The sequence below is a fragment of the Leopardus geoffroyi genome, chromosome D3, assembly GCF_018350155.1.
Source record: "Leopardus geoffroyi isolate Oge1 chromosome D3, O.geoffroyi_Oge1_pat1.0, whole genome shotgun sequence".
NCBI lineage: Eukaryota > Metazoa > Chordata > Mammalia > Carnivora > Felidae > Leopardus > Leopardus geoffroyi.
In genome coordinates, this window is record NC_059339.1 from 7,419,157 (window position 1) to 7,435,216 (window position 16,060).

At 50.8% G+C, this 16,060-nt stretch overlaps 2 protein-coding genes across 4 annotated transcripts in view; both read right to left on the bottom strand.

The window, feature by feature from the left end:
* Window positions 1–177: 177 nt before the first annotated feature.
* On the bottom strand, window positions 178–3,908 carry B3GNT4 (UDP-GlcNAc:betaGal beta-1,3-N-acetylglucosaminyltransferase 4). The gene is made up of 2 exons (XM_045457452.1): window positions 3,565–3,908; window positions 178–1,415 (listed from the first exon to the last, which is right to left on the bottom strand). The coding sequence occupies exon 2, from the start codon at window positions 1,405–1,407 to the stop codon at window positions 346–348; it is 1,062 nt and encodes a 353-aa protein (XP_045313408.1). The 5' UTR covers window positions 1,408–1,415; window positions 3,565–3,908; the 3' UTR covers window positions 178–345.
* A 922-nt stretch (window positions 3,909–4,830) lies between these two features.
* Window positions 4,831–16,060, bottom strand: part of LRRC43 (leucine rich repeat containing 43) — a 36,369-nt gene continuing 25,139 nt past the window's right edge. For 2 of the 3 annotated variants that reach the window (XM_045457645.1, XM_045457643.1), the window contains exons 6-12: window positions 15,356–15,543; window positions 14,487–14,725; window positions 12,471–12,612; window positions 12,185–12,340; window positions 11,891–12,076; window positions 11,525–11,558; window positions 4,831–4,991 (exon numbers count right to left, since the gene is read on the bottom strand). In XM_045457645.1, coding sequence (XP_045313601.1) covers window positions 4,864–4,991; window positions 11,525–11,558; window positions 11,891–12,076; window positions 12,185–12,340; window positions 12,471–12,612; window positions 14,487–14,725; window positions 15,356–15,543 — 1,073 coding nt within the window. In that variant the 3' untranslated portion in view covers window positions 4,831–4,863. The remainder of the gene's footprint in view (window positions 4,992–11,524; window positions 11,559–11,890; window positions 12,077–12,184; window positions 12,341–12,470; window positions 12,613–14,486; window positions 14,726–15,355; window positions 15,544–16,060) is intronic. The other variant, XM_045457644.1, reaches the window with a different exon arrangement.

Below are 16,060 nucleotides of genomic sequence, written 5' to 3' on the forward strand. Positions count from 1 at the left end.
GTTTTTTGCGCTTCAAAAAATGTCTGTATTCTGGGGCCCTGTGCAGCCTCCTTTGCCTCCCAGCCTGGCAGAGCCCCTAGGGGGTCCGGGAACCACCGCACCCCCACCCTGCCACGAGAATTCTGGCAGCCTCTGCTATGCCGAACTTTGCTCCCATTCAACACATGCTGGTACAGGTTAGCCAGGGGTCAGTGTTTTTAATCAGTTCTCAAGGTCTGGGTGGGGGTTACAAAAATGAAGAAATGAAGTCAGCATTTCCCATAGACCCTCAGGTCAAGATTCAAGGTTCTCACGTGTCATCATGATAGGAAAATCAACACTGGGTCCACTCACTCAACCCACCCCTCAGAGTTGGGGCAAAGGGGCTGCTGCACACCTGAGCCCCTCATCCGTCACCAGTGCCCACATGGTCCACATCTCCAGGGGGCTGAGGCGGTGCACGAGCAGGAGCCCCCTGTACAGGCAGGGGTCTAGGGGGTCCAGGGGCCGCCGTATTCCAAATGTCTTGAAGCCAGCGTGGTGCACGGGACTCACCCCCAGCTTCCTCAAGCACATGCCCACGAAGACGTCGTCGATGGGGAAGAGTTCAGCCTCCTCCACGGCTGCTTGGAGGCGCTGCACGGTGGCTCGGGACATGACGTAGCCACCACCCCCGGCGTAGGGTGGGTAGTGGCGGGCCCTGTACATGGAGGGGGGGATGAAATATTTGACCTTGGTGTTCCTGTTGGGCAGGGCCTGGCGGATAACATCTCCCACCAGGAGGTCTCGGGCTGGGTCCCGGCCCTCCAGGAACTCCAGCACATTGGGGACGTGGACAAAAACATCGTCATCTCCCTTTAGCATGAAGTGGGCCTGGGGGCAGGCAACTGCCACCCAGCGCTGCAGGTGCAGCTCCTTGAGCGTCAGGTTGAAGAAGTCTTCGGCAAAGTCCCACTGCAGGATGTCGTCGAACTCCCGGCTCTCGTAGGCCAGCAGCTGGGCTGGGGGCGCAGGCCCCGCCACCCCCAGGAGGAACACCAGTTTCAGCTGCCGACCCCTCGCCCAGCCCCCCACCCGGCCCCACGTGCTGCGGATCGCCGCTCGCCGCTCCACGTGGCCGGGCTGCGACTTGATGGCCAGGAGCAGAAAGGTGTCATCCGAGCAGCCGGAAGGCTCCAGCAAGACGGAAAAGTTGCGGCAGTGGCGATAGGTCAAGAAGAGGCGGTGGCGGCTGGGCAGAGACAGGGAGACGTTAGCCACTGTGCGGTTGGGGAGACACTGGCTGCGGCGGGGCCCCGGGGGAGCCCAGAAGGGCTGGCGGGCCGTGGGGCCCCCCACTGGCTTGGCCTCCTTCTTCAGGAAGAGCAGGCAGCTGAGCAGCAGCACAGCCAGGCTGTACAGGACCAGCCAACCCAGCCTGCGAAACATGGCAGGTCCTGCAAAGAGAGAGCCGTGTGAGCCACCGGCCACATCCCCGGCCGGCTACCCAGCAGCCGAGTCCCTGCCGGCCTCCCTTCCATTAGCTCTTCTCGGTGTGTCCTGTGCCTCCTTCCAGAGTCCCTCTCCCAGGGGACAGGTAGGCACACCTGCTGTGCCAGCCTTTGCCTTCTGCTGTCATCAGAGGGCTCTCGGGTCAACTTTTTCCCAAAAGGACTTGTGCTTTTTTTTTTTTTTTGAGAGCAAGACAGAGCAGGGGAGGGGCAGAGGGAGAGAGAATCTTAAGCAGACATCATGCTCAGCTCAGAGCCCAACATGGGGCTCCACCCTGGGATCATGACCTGAGTCGAAATCAGGAGCTGGACGCTGAGCCCGCTGAGCCCACTGAGCCACCCGGGCGCCCCCGACTTGCAGCCACCTTAAAACTGAGGCACCATGGGGTGGTCTGGCTGGCTGGGCTGAGTCCGAAGAGCATGCGACTTTTTTTTTTTTTAACGTTTATTCATTTTTTTGAGACAGAGACAGAGCATGAGTGGGGGAGGGGCAGAGAGAGAGGGAAACAGAATCCCAAGCAGCTCCAGGCTCTGAGCAGTCAGCACAGAGTCCTATGCGGGGCTCGAACCTACGGACCACGAGATCATAACCTGCATAACCTGGCCGAAGTCGGACACTCAACCGACTGATCCGCCCAGACACCCCACAGCATGCGACTCGAGTTTGAGCCCCGAGTTAGGTGTCAAGATTACTTAAAAAATAATAAAATTTAAAAAACTGAGAAACCACGAGCACTTGCATCATGTCCCAGGAAACTCAAGTATCTTATAAAAATGGCACGGAGCTAGTTTAGTTTCCAGTGAAATACATTCTAAGCATTTAGGCCCCTTGAATCTAAAGTCAAACCATTTCCCCTGAAATAGTGTGGACCGTGATCTGCTGGCGGCAGGCCCTGTGCAGGATGTCGCAGAGATGACCTCCGAGGTGCTGCCCCAGGGCCTTTGCTCCTCCAGAGAAAGGGAGCCACAGGGACCCCAGATACACCCTTCAGGTCTGTCTGAAGCTTCTTCCCCCAGTTTCTTGGAAGTTTCTTCTTTCCCCCAGGTTTTTGGGGGGAGTTACTTAAAATGGGGTTTTAAGAAAAAACCACTTGCACAGCACAGCATGAAAGGAGAGCTGGAGCTCTGCCTCCCCCGTGGGGCCCCTCTCCCATCCCTTTAAGCTCTGCTCTTCTCCCAGTGAGTATCCCAGCGATCCAAAGAGAAGGCCCAGAAACGGGAACTAGCAGAGTAACCTGACCAAGATCAAGTCAAGAGTAGCACAGCCAGACCTGGGGCCCCTCGTCTTCGCTTCACTGCCACGCGATCCTGGTCCTACAGGCCTACACCTCTATCTAGTCTGCCGGCATTGGCCTCATCTCCGTCGTCCTGCCGCCGCGGCTGCCACAAACGCATCTCTTCTAGCCTCTAGGGATGCAGAGGCAGGCAAGACAGGCAGGGCCACAGAGAAGAAACAGACCAAACACCAAAACCAATACCAACTTGAGAGACGGTGATGAGAAGAAATTAAACCAGCGTAACGGAACAGAGTGACTGGGGAAGATTATTTCAAACTGCAGTAGCTGAGAAAGCTCTCCTTGATAAAGGACGTTTGACTTCAAGGGTACTCATTTTGAGAGAGCGCATGCACACAGGCGGATGGGGGAGGGGCGGAAAGGGGGAGAGAGACTCTCAAGCAGGCTCCCGGCTGCCAACGCAGACAGGACCTGACTCCCGGCTAGATCTCACCAGGGTGGGATCAGGACCTGAACTGAAACCAAAAGTCAGGCGCTTAACAGACCGAGCCCCCCAGGCACCAAGACAAAGGACATTTGAACAAGAACTGAATGCAGCGAACCACAGAGACCTGGTGGGAGAGTGTGCCAGGCAGAGTTAAACAGAGCTCCGGGAGTAGGAGCAGTGAGACTTCTCTGAGGACGGGAGTGTCCTGTGGCTGGGTATTAAAAGCAAGGAGGAAAGTGGAAGAAGGTGAAGCCAGAGCACGGGAAGGCATACATAAAAGGGCCATCGTAAGGTAAGGGGGGAAGCTTGGGTTTATTGTTATCCTCGGTAGAGATCCACTGGAGGATTCAGCAGAGGTGGTGACAGAATTTACCTCGTGTGAAAGATTCCTCCTGCTGCGGCTTAGATGATGGGTTTTGTAAGGAGACAGGAAACCGGCTAGGAAACTGTTGCACCGCCAGGTGAGCTACGCGGCTTTCAGGCGGGGAAAATGACTCTCAGGTGTGGGCGATGAGCCCGGGGACGCGCCGGCCCCGTCGGCTGAGAACTCGGGGCGCAGGGCCAGCGGTTTGGTTCCGGAGGCCGGTGCGCCGCGGCCCCGCTCGCCTCGGCCCACAGCGCTCCCACTGCGCGCGCACACACCCGGGCTCCCCCGCACGCCGGCCCACTGGCAACTCCCGCCCCGCCCCGGCCTGGAGCACGGTCCCCCTCTCGGGCCACTCCTCTGCTCCCCACCCTACACGCTACTGTGATCCTGATTCAGTACCTGCGAATGTAGGTCTCCTTCCAAACTGAGAGCCCCCAAGAGCCTGTTTCTTAACCCGGCGTGGGCTTCAGCGAGGGCACAACCCCCACCCCCGCAAGTGTCGTGCTGAGTGTTAAGGGTCTGCAGTTGTTTCTGGGGTGAGAGCCGCCTGGGGTCCTTGGAGCTCGGCGACCCAACACGCTACGACGAGGGAAAGCGCCAGCAACCAGTTCATTCTTTCAACGCCGCGGTCTCTAACGGGCTGTTGTGGGGGCCGGCGGGGTCGCCAGAGCAAGGAGCGGGGGGGCCCCGCGGCGGACGCCCCTCCCGGGCCTGAGGACCCGCGACGGCGCTGCCCGCGGAGGCTGGCCCGCTCCACAGTGCCCGGTTCCGGCCGTCCGATCCCCGGCGGGCCAACAGCAGCCGAGGGTCTCCGGGGCAGCAGGAGGCCGCCTGGCCCCGACGGTCCACAGCGGAGACGACCCCGCCGCCAGACCCGGCGTCCTCGCGGACGCGCCGGGGTGCAGAGGCACGGGCAGCCCCGGCCCTCTCCGGCACAGTGAGACACTCCTGAGCCCGCAGCGCGGCCCCAGGCGCCCCCAGTCCCGCACAACCCGCCCCCCGCGGACCTACCTGAGCCGGGACGCCGGGCCAGGCACGGGCGTGGAGCTCGGGCTGCCGAGCGCGGACGCGAGCTCTAGCCTCGCACCTCCCGCTCCGCTCCGCTCGGCCGGTGGGCGGGGCCCGCTTGGGCAGCGGGAGAGGCGGGGCTTCGGGGCCGCCGCGGGGCCCCGCCCCCTCCCGGCTCCGCGCACCCGCCGCACACCTGCGGACGCGGAGGCCGCCCCGGCCCACCCCCCGCTCCCGGGCGCGGCGGCCACACGGACGCGGAGCTGCGGTGGTCAGAACAGCCTTTAATCCCGCGCCCTACAGGGCGAACTCCCGGAGCGCCTCCTCGGCCGTGCGGCACTGGTTCAGCTGGATCTGCACCTCCACCGTCAAGGGCTGGGGCTGGTAGTCGCCGTCGTACACTGCAGCCGCAGGTTTGGTCTTTTCTGAGGAAATAAAAACGCGGGTCTGTGAGTCCCGAGGGGCGTGCGGGCTGCTTCTCGGCTGTCCTGGACGGGCTCGTTCCGCATCCCCGAAACGCAGAGCTGCCCTCCGAGCCAGGGGGAGCGCGGCTTCGTTGTCAGCGTAGTAAGGAACACACTTAAGTCACCCCTCATCAGATGGTTAAACCAGGCTCAGCTGTTGGAGCTGCGAGATGAACTAGCCACGTGTCTGGGAACACCGTTTTCTCTTGAAAGAACACCGACAAACCATGGTTATTCGGACGCGGATATTTGGTAGATGTTTGCTAAAAAGCAAACGAAGGAAGCCTGGCATTGTGGGGAAAACAACAGAAAGCATTTTGATACATTTATGACATTTGAACTTTACAGTAGAAATTAGAATTTTGGGACATCGCATCTGCCACCGTGAACTTAACAGTTTCCCAACACTCCAAGACTTTTCTAATCATATGCGTGCTGATGAAGAATATGATTTTTGGATAATGTATAATGAAACGTGTCAACGGTTGGAAGATCTGCATAACTCTGTGAACCAATATTTCACAAATAACCAATGTCTGACGTCACAGATTGTGCAGGGGCAAGATAGCCCTTCAAAATGCAATGTGAAAAAAAACAGTGTAGACTAATGGATTTTAAGGTAACTATGCAAAAACGATAGATTCAGTATTCACACTGTATCAGGCTTTAAAAAACTAGTTGTCAAATTTTTGACATAATATCTAAGAAAGATATCAGTTATTTGAAAGCCTATGAAAATAGCCCCTTCTTTTCCAGTTTCATGCCCATGTGAGACTGGATTTTCTTCATACACTACAATAACAGCAACACATCACAAGAGATTAGGGGCTGCAGGAGCAGCTATTCAAATGCAACTATCCTCAATTAAGCCAGACAATAAAGAAATTTGCAAAAGAGTAAAAGAAAATTAAGACCATCTTAACCCCGTAGCTTGATTATAAATCATGCCTATTGTCCATATTTGTATGGGCCCTGAAGTCCGGAAGTGTACATCCTTTGTTCTTTTTCTTTAAAAAAAATTTTTTTTCAATGTTTATTTTTTGAGAGACAGAGAGCACAAGCGGGCAAGAGCAGAGTGAGGGAGACACAGAATCCAAAGCAGGCTCCTGGCTCCCAGCTGTCAGCACAGAGCCCTATGCAGGGCTGGAACCTACAGACTGTGAGATCATGACCTGAGCCCGGAGTCTAACGCTAACCAGCTGAGCCACCCAGGTGTCCCTCTTTGTTCTTTTTCAAAGCTGTTTTGGCTATTCTACATCCTTTGAATTTCCATATTAATTTTATTTTTTTATTATTTTTTTTATGTTTATTTTTGAGACAGAGACAAAGCATGAGTGGGGGAGGGGCAGAGAGAGAGGGAGACACAGAATCTGAAGCAGGCTCCAGGCTCTGAGCTGTCAGCACAGAGCCCGACGCGGGGCTCGAACTCACAAACCGGGAGATCATTACCTGAGTCAAAGTCAGACGCTCAACTGACTGAGCCACCCAGGTGCCCCTCCATATTAATTTTAGAATCAGCTTTCTGATTTCTACCAAAAAAAAAAAAAAATCCCCCCAGAATTATGATTGCTATCAGGTTGAATCATAGATAAATCTGAGGAAAACCAACATCTTAACAATCCTGAATCTCCCTATCCATGTACGTATTTATCCATTTAAGTCTTTGATTTCTCTCAGCAACATTTTGTAGTTTTCAGTGTATAGAACTTCCACATCCTTAGTCAGATTTATTCCTATTTCATATTTTTCAATGGCATTGTAAATGGTATTTTTAAATTTCAGTATCTAATTGTTTATTGCTAGTATATGGAAATACAATTAATTTTTGAATACTGATCCTGTATCATGCAACCCTGTTAAACTCAATAGTTTTAGAAGCTTTTCTAATTATAGGTATGCAGTGCTATAGATTTCTCTATAAATACCGTTTTAGTTATATTCTATTAATTTTGATATTTTATCTTTTCATTTTCATTCCGTTCAAAATATTTTCTAATTTCCTTTTTGATTTCTTCTTTGACTGATAGGTTATTTAGAAGTGCGTTACTTAGGGGCGCCTGGATGGCTGTTGGTTGAGCGTCCGACTTCTGTGCTGACAGCTCAGAACTTGGAGACTACTTCAAATTTTGTGTCTGTCTTTCCCCCTCTCTCTTTCTCTGCTCCTCCCCCACTCGCACTCTGTCTCTCAAAAAAATAAACATTTAAAAAAGATTTTTAAAAAGTGTGTAATTTAGTTTCAAACAATTGAGAGATCTTACATACTTCGTTTACTGATTTCTAATTTAATTCCCGTAGTCACAGAGGATAGGATACTTTGTATGTCTTGAATTGTTTTAAACTTACTGAGCTTTATTAATAGCCCAGATTATGGAATAGCTCAGTTCTGTGTGCACTTACAGAAGGTGTATTCTCACGTTGTTCGGTGGGGTACTCTACAGATGTCGGTTACGTCAAGTTGATTGGCAGTGTGATTCAGGTCTCCTACATCCTTAATGATTTTCTATTTGTTCTATCAATTACTTAGGGAGGTGTATTGAAATCTCTGAATATAATTTTGGATTTGTCTATTGCTCCTTGTAGTTCTATCAGTTTTTGTTTCATATATTTTCAAGTTCAATTATTAGCTGCATACTTAGGATTGTTACATCCTCCTGACTCCTTTATTATTACAAAATAACCCTCTTTACCCCTGGTAATAGTCTTTCTCTGAAGTCCATTATGTCTGATATTAATAGTTGCTCCTGTTTTTTTATTAGTGTTAGCAAGAATATCTTTCTCCATCCTTTTAATATTTTTGTATCTTTATATTTAAAGTGGGTTTCGGGTAGGTAGCATATGGTTGCATCTTTTTTATCCAAGTTGATCATCTCTGCTTTTTAATTGGGTGTTTAGACCATTTACATTTAATGCGATTATTGATATGATTACATTTAAGTCTACCATCTTATTTGTTTTCTATTAACTCACATGTCCTCTGTTTCTTTTTGTATCATTCTTTAAGAATAACTATCTTTATGATCCCTCTTTTTACTCCTTTGTTGGCTTCAAGTGATATTATACCACTTCACATAGAAATAGGAACCTTACAATGATACACTTCCATTTCTTTCCTTACTCCCACTTCTAGCCTTTTTGCTATTATTGTACATTCTATTGGTTATATATATATATATTTATATATATATATGTGTGTGTGTGTGTGTGTGTATGTATATGTGTGTATATATATATATACACATTTTTCATTAAACAATTAACTATAATTTAAACATACTTAAATAAGAAAGGAGTCTATATTTACTTACAATTACCATTTTCAATGCTCTCGATTTCTTTGTACAGATCCAGATCCATCTAGTATTTTCTTCTCCTTAAAGAACTACTTTTAACTTTTCTTGTAGTACATGTATGCTGGTGATGCATTCTTTCAGCATTTGTCTAGAAAAGTGTTCACTTCGCCTTTGTTTTTGGAAGATAGTTTTGTTGGGTAAAAAATTTTAAGTTGATGTTTTTCTTTGAGACTTCCTCCACTGTCTTCTATTTGACATTTTCCTGATGACAAATCTGATGTCATCTTTATCTTTGTTCTTCTGTACATAATGTGTCTTTATCACCAACTTTTAGCAGTTTTATTATTATCTAGCTTGGTTTTGTTTTCTTCATGCTTCTTGTGTTTAGAGTTCACTTAACTTTTTGGATTGGTATATTGATATTTTCCATCTAATTTGGAGGAAGTGTTTCAGCAGTTATTTCTTTAGATAGTCTTTCTGCCCTCCTCACTCTCCTCTGGGGACTCCAACTACATGGACATCAGATCCTTTGAATTTGTTTGAAAATTCACTGATGCTCTATTCATTTTTTTCCAACCATTTTTCTGAGTTTAATTGTGGATAGTTTCTATTGCTTCCAGTTTACTAATCTTTTTTTTTTTCTGAATTGTCTAATATGCCACTAATCCCACTGAATGTATTTTTAATGTAACATGGTAGTGTTCATCTCTAAAAGTTTAGTTTATCTTCCATATTGCTACATACCACCACCAATCTTTCCTTTAGCTTCTTAGATATATGGAATATAATTATAACTTCTTTAATGTCCTTGTCTACTAATTCTAACATATGTCATTTCTGAGTCAATTATGAACAATAAATTCTCATTGTATATTAAATTTTCTTGCTCTTTCTTTTAATGCCTGGTAGTTTTTCTACTGGATGGAAGACATAAATTTTACCTTGGGTACTATTTTTGTGTTCCTTTCAATATCTTTGAGTTTTGCTTTAGTACATGTTTAAATTTGATCGTTCAAGTCTTGCTGTCCCTTCCTGCTCAAAATTTGTAGTGTTCCCCAGGGCACTGTGCTCAATCCTCTTCTCTGTCAACATAAGCACACATATTTTCATGACTTTAAATACCACCTATAAGCTGATTCATTCATTCATTCAATGTCAATGGCCTACTATGCTGGAGGCTGGGGACTGTCTGACTTTAAAGAATGCAGGCATAGCCCCCACTCTCTTGTAGTTTCAGTGTAGTGGACAAGATAAAAGGTAAACCAGGACACATATTCATATCTCTATAGTTAGCATGGCGCTGAGTACCAAGGATGAAAACAGGATACTCTGAAGAAAACAAGGAAGCCCACACTAATCCAGGGATCAACTCCCCTGAAGAAGGCAACTGAGGCTGAGATCTGGCAAAACAAGTAGCTGAGTAAAAAGAGTGGCAAGTGCAAATGGAGTATTCTAGGCAGAACTCTTGGGGGTGGGGGGGAAGAGCTTATAGAACATGGACATTTGGATTTTGTGATGAGCCAGCAGGAAGTCATGGAAGAATTTCCAGCAGTAGAGTGACACAACCATATCTGCAAACAAAATCGTCCCGGCTGCTGTGGGGGTGCTGACAGACCGGCCACAGAGTGGGAGGAAGGAGGTGCAGCAAGGTGGCAATTGTGATTGTCTAGCGTGGTGGCAAAGGAGATGGAGAGTGCCCCGGGTGACAATGGGCAGGTGAGGGAAAGGCTTCTTAGATGCTCCACACACTTCAGCTTCACAGGCCCTGGGCCCGAGTCTCTCCTGTCCACCCCCGGCCTCACGGTAACTCACACCTGTCTTCTCCACACCATCTCTGCTGCCCATTTCCAAGTCAGGAAATGACTTAGCACTTCTTGCCTTTTACAGGGTTTGGTTTGGTTTTGTTTTTAGGTGAATTTTTTTTCATTGAGATAAAATTCTCTTAATATTCAACATTTTAACTATTTTTAAATGTATGCTTCTTCTGTCGCTTTTAGTATATTCACATTGTTGTAGAATCATCACCATTATCTAATTCCAGAACATCTCATCCCCCCAAATGGAAACCCAGTACCCATTAGCAGTCACTCCCCACCCCCAACCCCCACAACCACTGATCTATTTTCTGTCTCTATGGATTCACCTGTTCCGGGCATTTCACACAAGTGGAATTATACAGTACATGGCCTTTGGCATCTGGCTTCTTTCACTCTGCATCCCGTTTTCAAGGTTCCTCCACGTTGTACACACATGGCGCTTCATTCTTTTTTGCTGGGTGATCCGATGCATGGATACCCGTGTCCTCTTCAGGCACTCCTCCGTGGATGGACACTGGGCCATTTCCACTTTTTAGCTGTTGGGACTAGTGCTGCTCTGACCTCATCTTACACCTCCTTGCACCTCGCAGTAGCCTCCCAGCTGGTCCCCTGCCTCCTAGCGCTCCTTCCAAGCCAGCCGGTTCTTTCTAAAACTCAAATCTAAAGCTTACCTATTTCAGACACTTCAGTGACTGCCCCTTGCTCAGTCCAGGCTCCTCATTGGGCAAAGAGGGCCAGACGACTGCTGAGCCAGAAGGATGCTGGGCCAGTCCCATCTTCAGTCCCCTATCCCACCTCATCCTGGCTCCTACCCCAAATTGCCTCTCCTGCCCTTCACATAACCCACAGCAGGCTGCTCTTTTCTCAGAGATGCAAGAAAGATGTAGGGTTTGGTCCTCAGAGTGGGCATGGCCTTCCCACTGGCCAGAAGATACAGTTCTCCATCCTTCCATTTCTTTGGTCCCAAATCAGGCTGATCCTTCCCCAGGTCCTGCTACAGTCTGAATGTTTGTGTCCCTGCAAAATTCACATGTTGAAATTCTAACCCCCAAAGTGATGGTATTAGGAGACGGGGCCTTGGGAGCTCATGAGGGTAGAGCCTCAGGAATAGGATTAGCGTCCTTACAAAGGAAGCTCCAGGGAGCTCACTCACCCTTTCTACCATGTGAAGACATGGCAAGAAGGTGCTGGCTAAGACCCAGGAAGAGGGCCCTCACCTAACGATGCTGGCACCTTGGTCTTAGAATTTGCAGTCTCCACGACTGCAGGAAAGAAATGTGTGCTGTCTATAAGCCTCCTGGGCTGTGGTGTTCTGTTATAGCAACCTGAATAGACTGAGGTCCTCAATAAACGCTCCCTGCTCTCAGTTACCACCATTAATTCTTACCTTTTTTAGCTCTCTTGTTCTTGTTCTTTGAATCCTGAGAGGAAGAACCACAACAAGAGATGCTTACTGGACTTGGTGGGCACCGGGGAAGGGGTGCTGTCCTATAGGAAGGCAGGGCAGCTCTAACCTGGCTCCCCACACCTGAGAAGGCTGTCTGAGGAGCCAGTAACCCAGAGGGCTGGGAGCTGGGCACCGCCGCATGGCCTAGGGAGAGGCCTTCCTCCTCCCCAGGCATCCCAGGGCCCTGCCAGTACGGGGGGCTTCCAGAGGAGGTTGGGAGGCTCAGAGATGCGCCCCCCCCCCCATAACGCTTCCCTGCCCAGCACTGGTTTGATGGGGAGGGGTGTGACAGAGGCCCTACTGTACCCTGAGGGACGTCAGCCTGTCAGTTTCCAAAGTGCGGATCACCCCAAAGTTGCACACTTCGGACACAAGTGGCTCCCCCGCCAGCAGGGGCTCCAGGACCACCAAGCCACTGCCCAGCACCCGCAGGATGGGCGGGTCCTGGCGGAGCTCCTTAGGAAGCTCTTTCTTCTTGGATCCTTTCTGTTCCTGTGGAGAGAGGTCAGGAGAGTGGACGGGGCCCAGCAGGGACAGTGCCCAGAGTGCCCACGGCCGCCGCCACCACCACCTCGGGGCACCTGGCAGCCCGGCCAGTACCTTTGCCACCTCTTTCTCCCTTTTCCCTGCCGTGTCCTTCCCGTCTTTTCCCTTCTTGTCTTTCTCCTTCTTCCCCTTCTTGTCCTTCTCCCCTTTTCCTTTCTTGGCAGGCAACGGGGCGTCAACAGGAGGCAGCACCGCAGGCCAAGAGAGAATCTAGGGGACGGCGAGGCGGCCACGAGTGAACACAGGCCAGCCTGGGGCTGGCTGGGACCTTGCCGACAAGGGAGCGGGGCCCCACGACAGAAGACCGGGAGACAGGAAAAGGGGGATCCCGGCCACCCACCTTCTCCTCCACGATGGTCACAGTGGTTCCCGCCAGCAGGAAAGCCTTGAGTGGCACCAGGTCCTTGAGTGTGTGCTGCATCTCGTAGCTGCAGGGGATGACATCAGTCCAGGGCTTGCGGACAGTGCTGAAGAGAACGGTCCTTGGGGAGAGGGATGAAGACAGGGGTCCCATCACCCGGGAGGCTGTGGCCGGGGACCAGGACCAGGCCTTTGAGAAGATGTGCACACACGTGCACAGCGGGAGATGAGGCCAGACACAAAGGATTACTGCCCGATGCATTTAGATCAAGGTCAAAGAGAGGCAAACTAGTTAATGGTGTTAGTTGAGTTGACCATGACCCTTGGGGAGGAGGCAGGGGCCTAAGGAGTCTTCCGAGGTCCTGGTATGTTGTTACTTGTCAAGGGCAGTGGCTACCTGGGTGTCCTCATCATTTGGCTGTAAAGTGGATATTTCTCTATGTGTGTGTTACACCTCAATCGTTTATTTTTTTTTAATGGTAGAACAGATCTGTATGTCCACAGCCACATGGAAAATCAGCAAATTTCAAATTGATATACAGAAGTCTATTTTTTTAAAACAAAAAAGATATGAGTATATATGTTTATATATATGACTATATAAGAAAAAAATAGGGAACTACGTGCACAAAACTATTAAGAATAACTCATTCTGGGGGCACCTGGGTGGCTCAGTGGGTTGAGTGTCCAACTTTTGATTTTGGCTCAGGTCATGATCCCAGGGTCATGGGATCGAGCCCCACATTGGGCTCCATGTTGAGTGTGGAGCCCGCTTAAGAGTCTCTTTCTCTCTCTGTCTCCCTCTGTCCTTCTCCTGCTCTCTCTCTCAAATAATAATAAAGAGTAATTCACTCCGGGGCCTGGCTGGCTCAGTCAGTAAGGCCTGTGACTCTTGATCTTGGGTTCCTGAGTTCAAGCCCCATGATGGGCATAGAGCCTACTTAAAAAAAGAAGAAAAAAAGAGTAATTTATTCTATAGGATAGGTTAGATGGATGCAGAAGAAGAAACTTATTTTCTCATGTACATATTTTTCTAATTTACATATTTTTAAAGCAGAATTATTTGCGACTTTTTGTTTATGTTTTCAAAAACTCAACACCACCAAGGACCACAAAGTTGTCGGCTGTGGTTGACTGAGAGGCCTGGCACGGGGGGTGGCTGGTTGTCCCCCACCTTCTCTCTGGCAGCGGGGATGGTCGCTTGCCTGGTTCTGCCACCTGAGGGAACACAGCACAAGTGGATGGGCCACTGCAGCTTTTCCATATTCTCCACAAACCTTATCATTTACCCTCAGTTGAATTTTGTAAAAAATAAACCCAGGGGCGTCTGGGTGGCTCATTCGGTTAAGCGTCTCACTCTTGATCTCAGCTCAGGTCTTAGTTCAAGCCCATGTTGGCATAATAATAATAGTAATTATTATTATTATTAAATAAACCCAAACCAGGCTCAATGTTTTGAAATTAGCTACAAAAATCAGTTAATAGAGCTTCAATACCTAATGAGAAGTGACCCTAAAAATTCTTCATCAAAAGGTTCTTCATCAGATAAGACAACACCTGTGGGGGCTGTGAGGCCAGAGGGGCCTTAGGAGGGTAAGGAAGAGCTCAGGCTGCAAGATCCACACCAGGGGTCGGACGCCAGGATACGTTCCATGTATCAAGTTAAACTGAAAAGATTCTCAACTCTGAGGGCTAAAACGGAAAGTGCTGTCCTCTCGGGTGATTAAGAAATGCCCGCGTGCGCGACACCTGGCGGCGGGACACCTGGCGGCGGGACACCTGGCGGCGGAAAGGCGATGCAGCCCTGCCGGGCGGAGGGAAGGAAGCGCGGGGTGGGGGTGGGGGGGGGCGGGGGCTCGGAGTGCCGGACCTGCACAGCCGGGAGCGCAGCCCCGGTCCGTCCAGCGCAGCCCGGGGGCGGGGGGCAGGGTGGGGGGGTGGTGCCCTGCTGTTGGACGAGGAAAGGGCTCCCGCAGGGCAGGGTCTCCGTCCTTACCCTGGGGAGGGGCAGAGCCGGGGGTCTCTTCGCGGCCGCAGCTTGGCCAGCTCTTCCGCGGAGTCGGCCACCCCGGGCAAGGTCGCCGACCCGCCCGACACGAGCGAATCCTCGCGCTCTCCCGACTGGGTGGACAGCCCGGACTCCGCAGAGTCCTCGTGCTCTTCGAAGACCTCTTCGGGAACGTCCTCCGGAATGTCCTCGGCCAGCTGTTCGGCGCTGGGCGAGGGCGTGACGATCTGCGGGAGAGACCACACACCCGCCCGGCCGCGGTGTTCACGGTTCTCAGGGCGCGCAGCGCGCATGTGCGTGAACAGGTGTCCGCATGAACAGGTGTCTGGGGGAACAGGTGTCCGCGCCACGGTGAACTCGCGGAGCCAGCGAACACACAGACTGGGGCAGGAAGGGTTTTCTTAATGCCCCTTCTCAGAGAACTGCCTTAGGGGTAAGAACAGTAACAATTTCTGCAGAAGCTGGGGTGTCCTCCGTTGCTCCTGGCCGAATGACACCCTGAGGTCTGCTTCCGAAGGGAAGGGTGATGCAGTAGGGGAGAAGCATGCCGCGGGGAGCAACCAACCTGGTTGTAAACGCTGTTTCCTTGTGAGGCCGTTTGCTCATATTCAAGGGCAAAGGAAGGAGGTGAAAGAAAGGAGGAGGTTCAAGAAAGGGGCTGAACGAGCCTCTTCCCTTCTCGGAGGAGGGTGTGAATCAGAAAGCTCCCTGTGAAGGGGTTTCCTGGGCCCCAAGAAGCTGAGAAGCTGTTCTGCCTGCGCAGGACACCCTGTGGACCCCAGTGCAGCCCAGCCCTCCCTCCCCCCCCCCAACCCCCAGTTCCGGGGGAGGGGGGCAAGAGCCCCCGGATCACACACCTCTGCCAGGACACCACCATATTCACTTCCTTCTCCTTCTTCCTCTTCTACAAAATCGTAGGTCACATAATAGCTGTAAGTGATAAAAGGGCCTTGGGGCCCTGGTTCCGGGTCTAAGATAGAAGTGTCCTGAACCCCCTTGACATTTCCAATGGTCACCACGAGCTGTGCCTGCCGTGCCAAGAGGTCTGCAAGGGAGAATGGGTAGGAGTGAGGGGGACGGCAGGGGAGCCGGATTCTTGCGTTCTCTCCACTCAGTGGGGAGCCTCAGAGTTTGCAGACTTGGGTTCAAATCCCAGTTCTGCCAAGTTCCAACAGCTGTTTGGGGGTAAGTCCCTTTTTGGTAAGACACCCCTCTTAAGCTTTGTTTTCTGGGTCTGTATAATGGGAACGGTAGTAGCTGCTTTACAGGATGGTTACAGATGAAGAGTACATGTTATCTTAGCACAAGCCTGGCTCACAGTAGGCATAGCTATTATCACCATCTTGACCTTGAGCAACCTCTGATGCAGCTTGTGGCATGGGCCACAAGGGGGTGATCTCAAACCGCCACAAAAGTAAAGGAGTTGATTTAAAGAATGTTTCCTGTTTGCCTCCTTACTGCTTCTGTCCCCAAATCCCAATCACAGGCATCAAAAGTCTGGGACAGAACTCTGACCGAGAAGGTGAGCTACGCCTGATTAGGGTGTGGGTCAACTGGGGAGC

Bases quoted from the DNA above. Each gene is read 5' to 3' on its own strand.
- B3GNT4 (XM_045457452.1), bottom strand. From the start codon at position 1,407: ATGTTTCGCAGGCTGGGTTGGCTGGTCCTGTACAGCCTGGCTGTGCTG.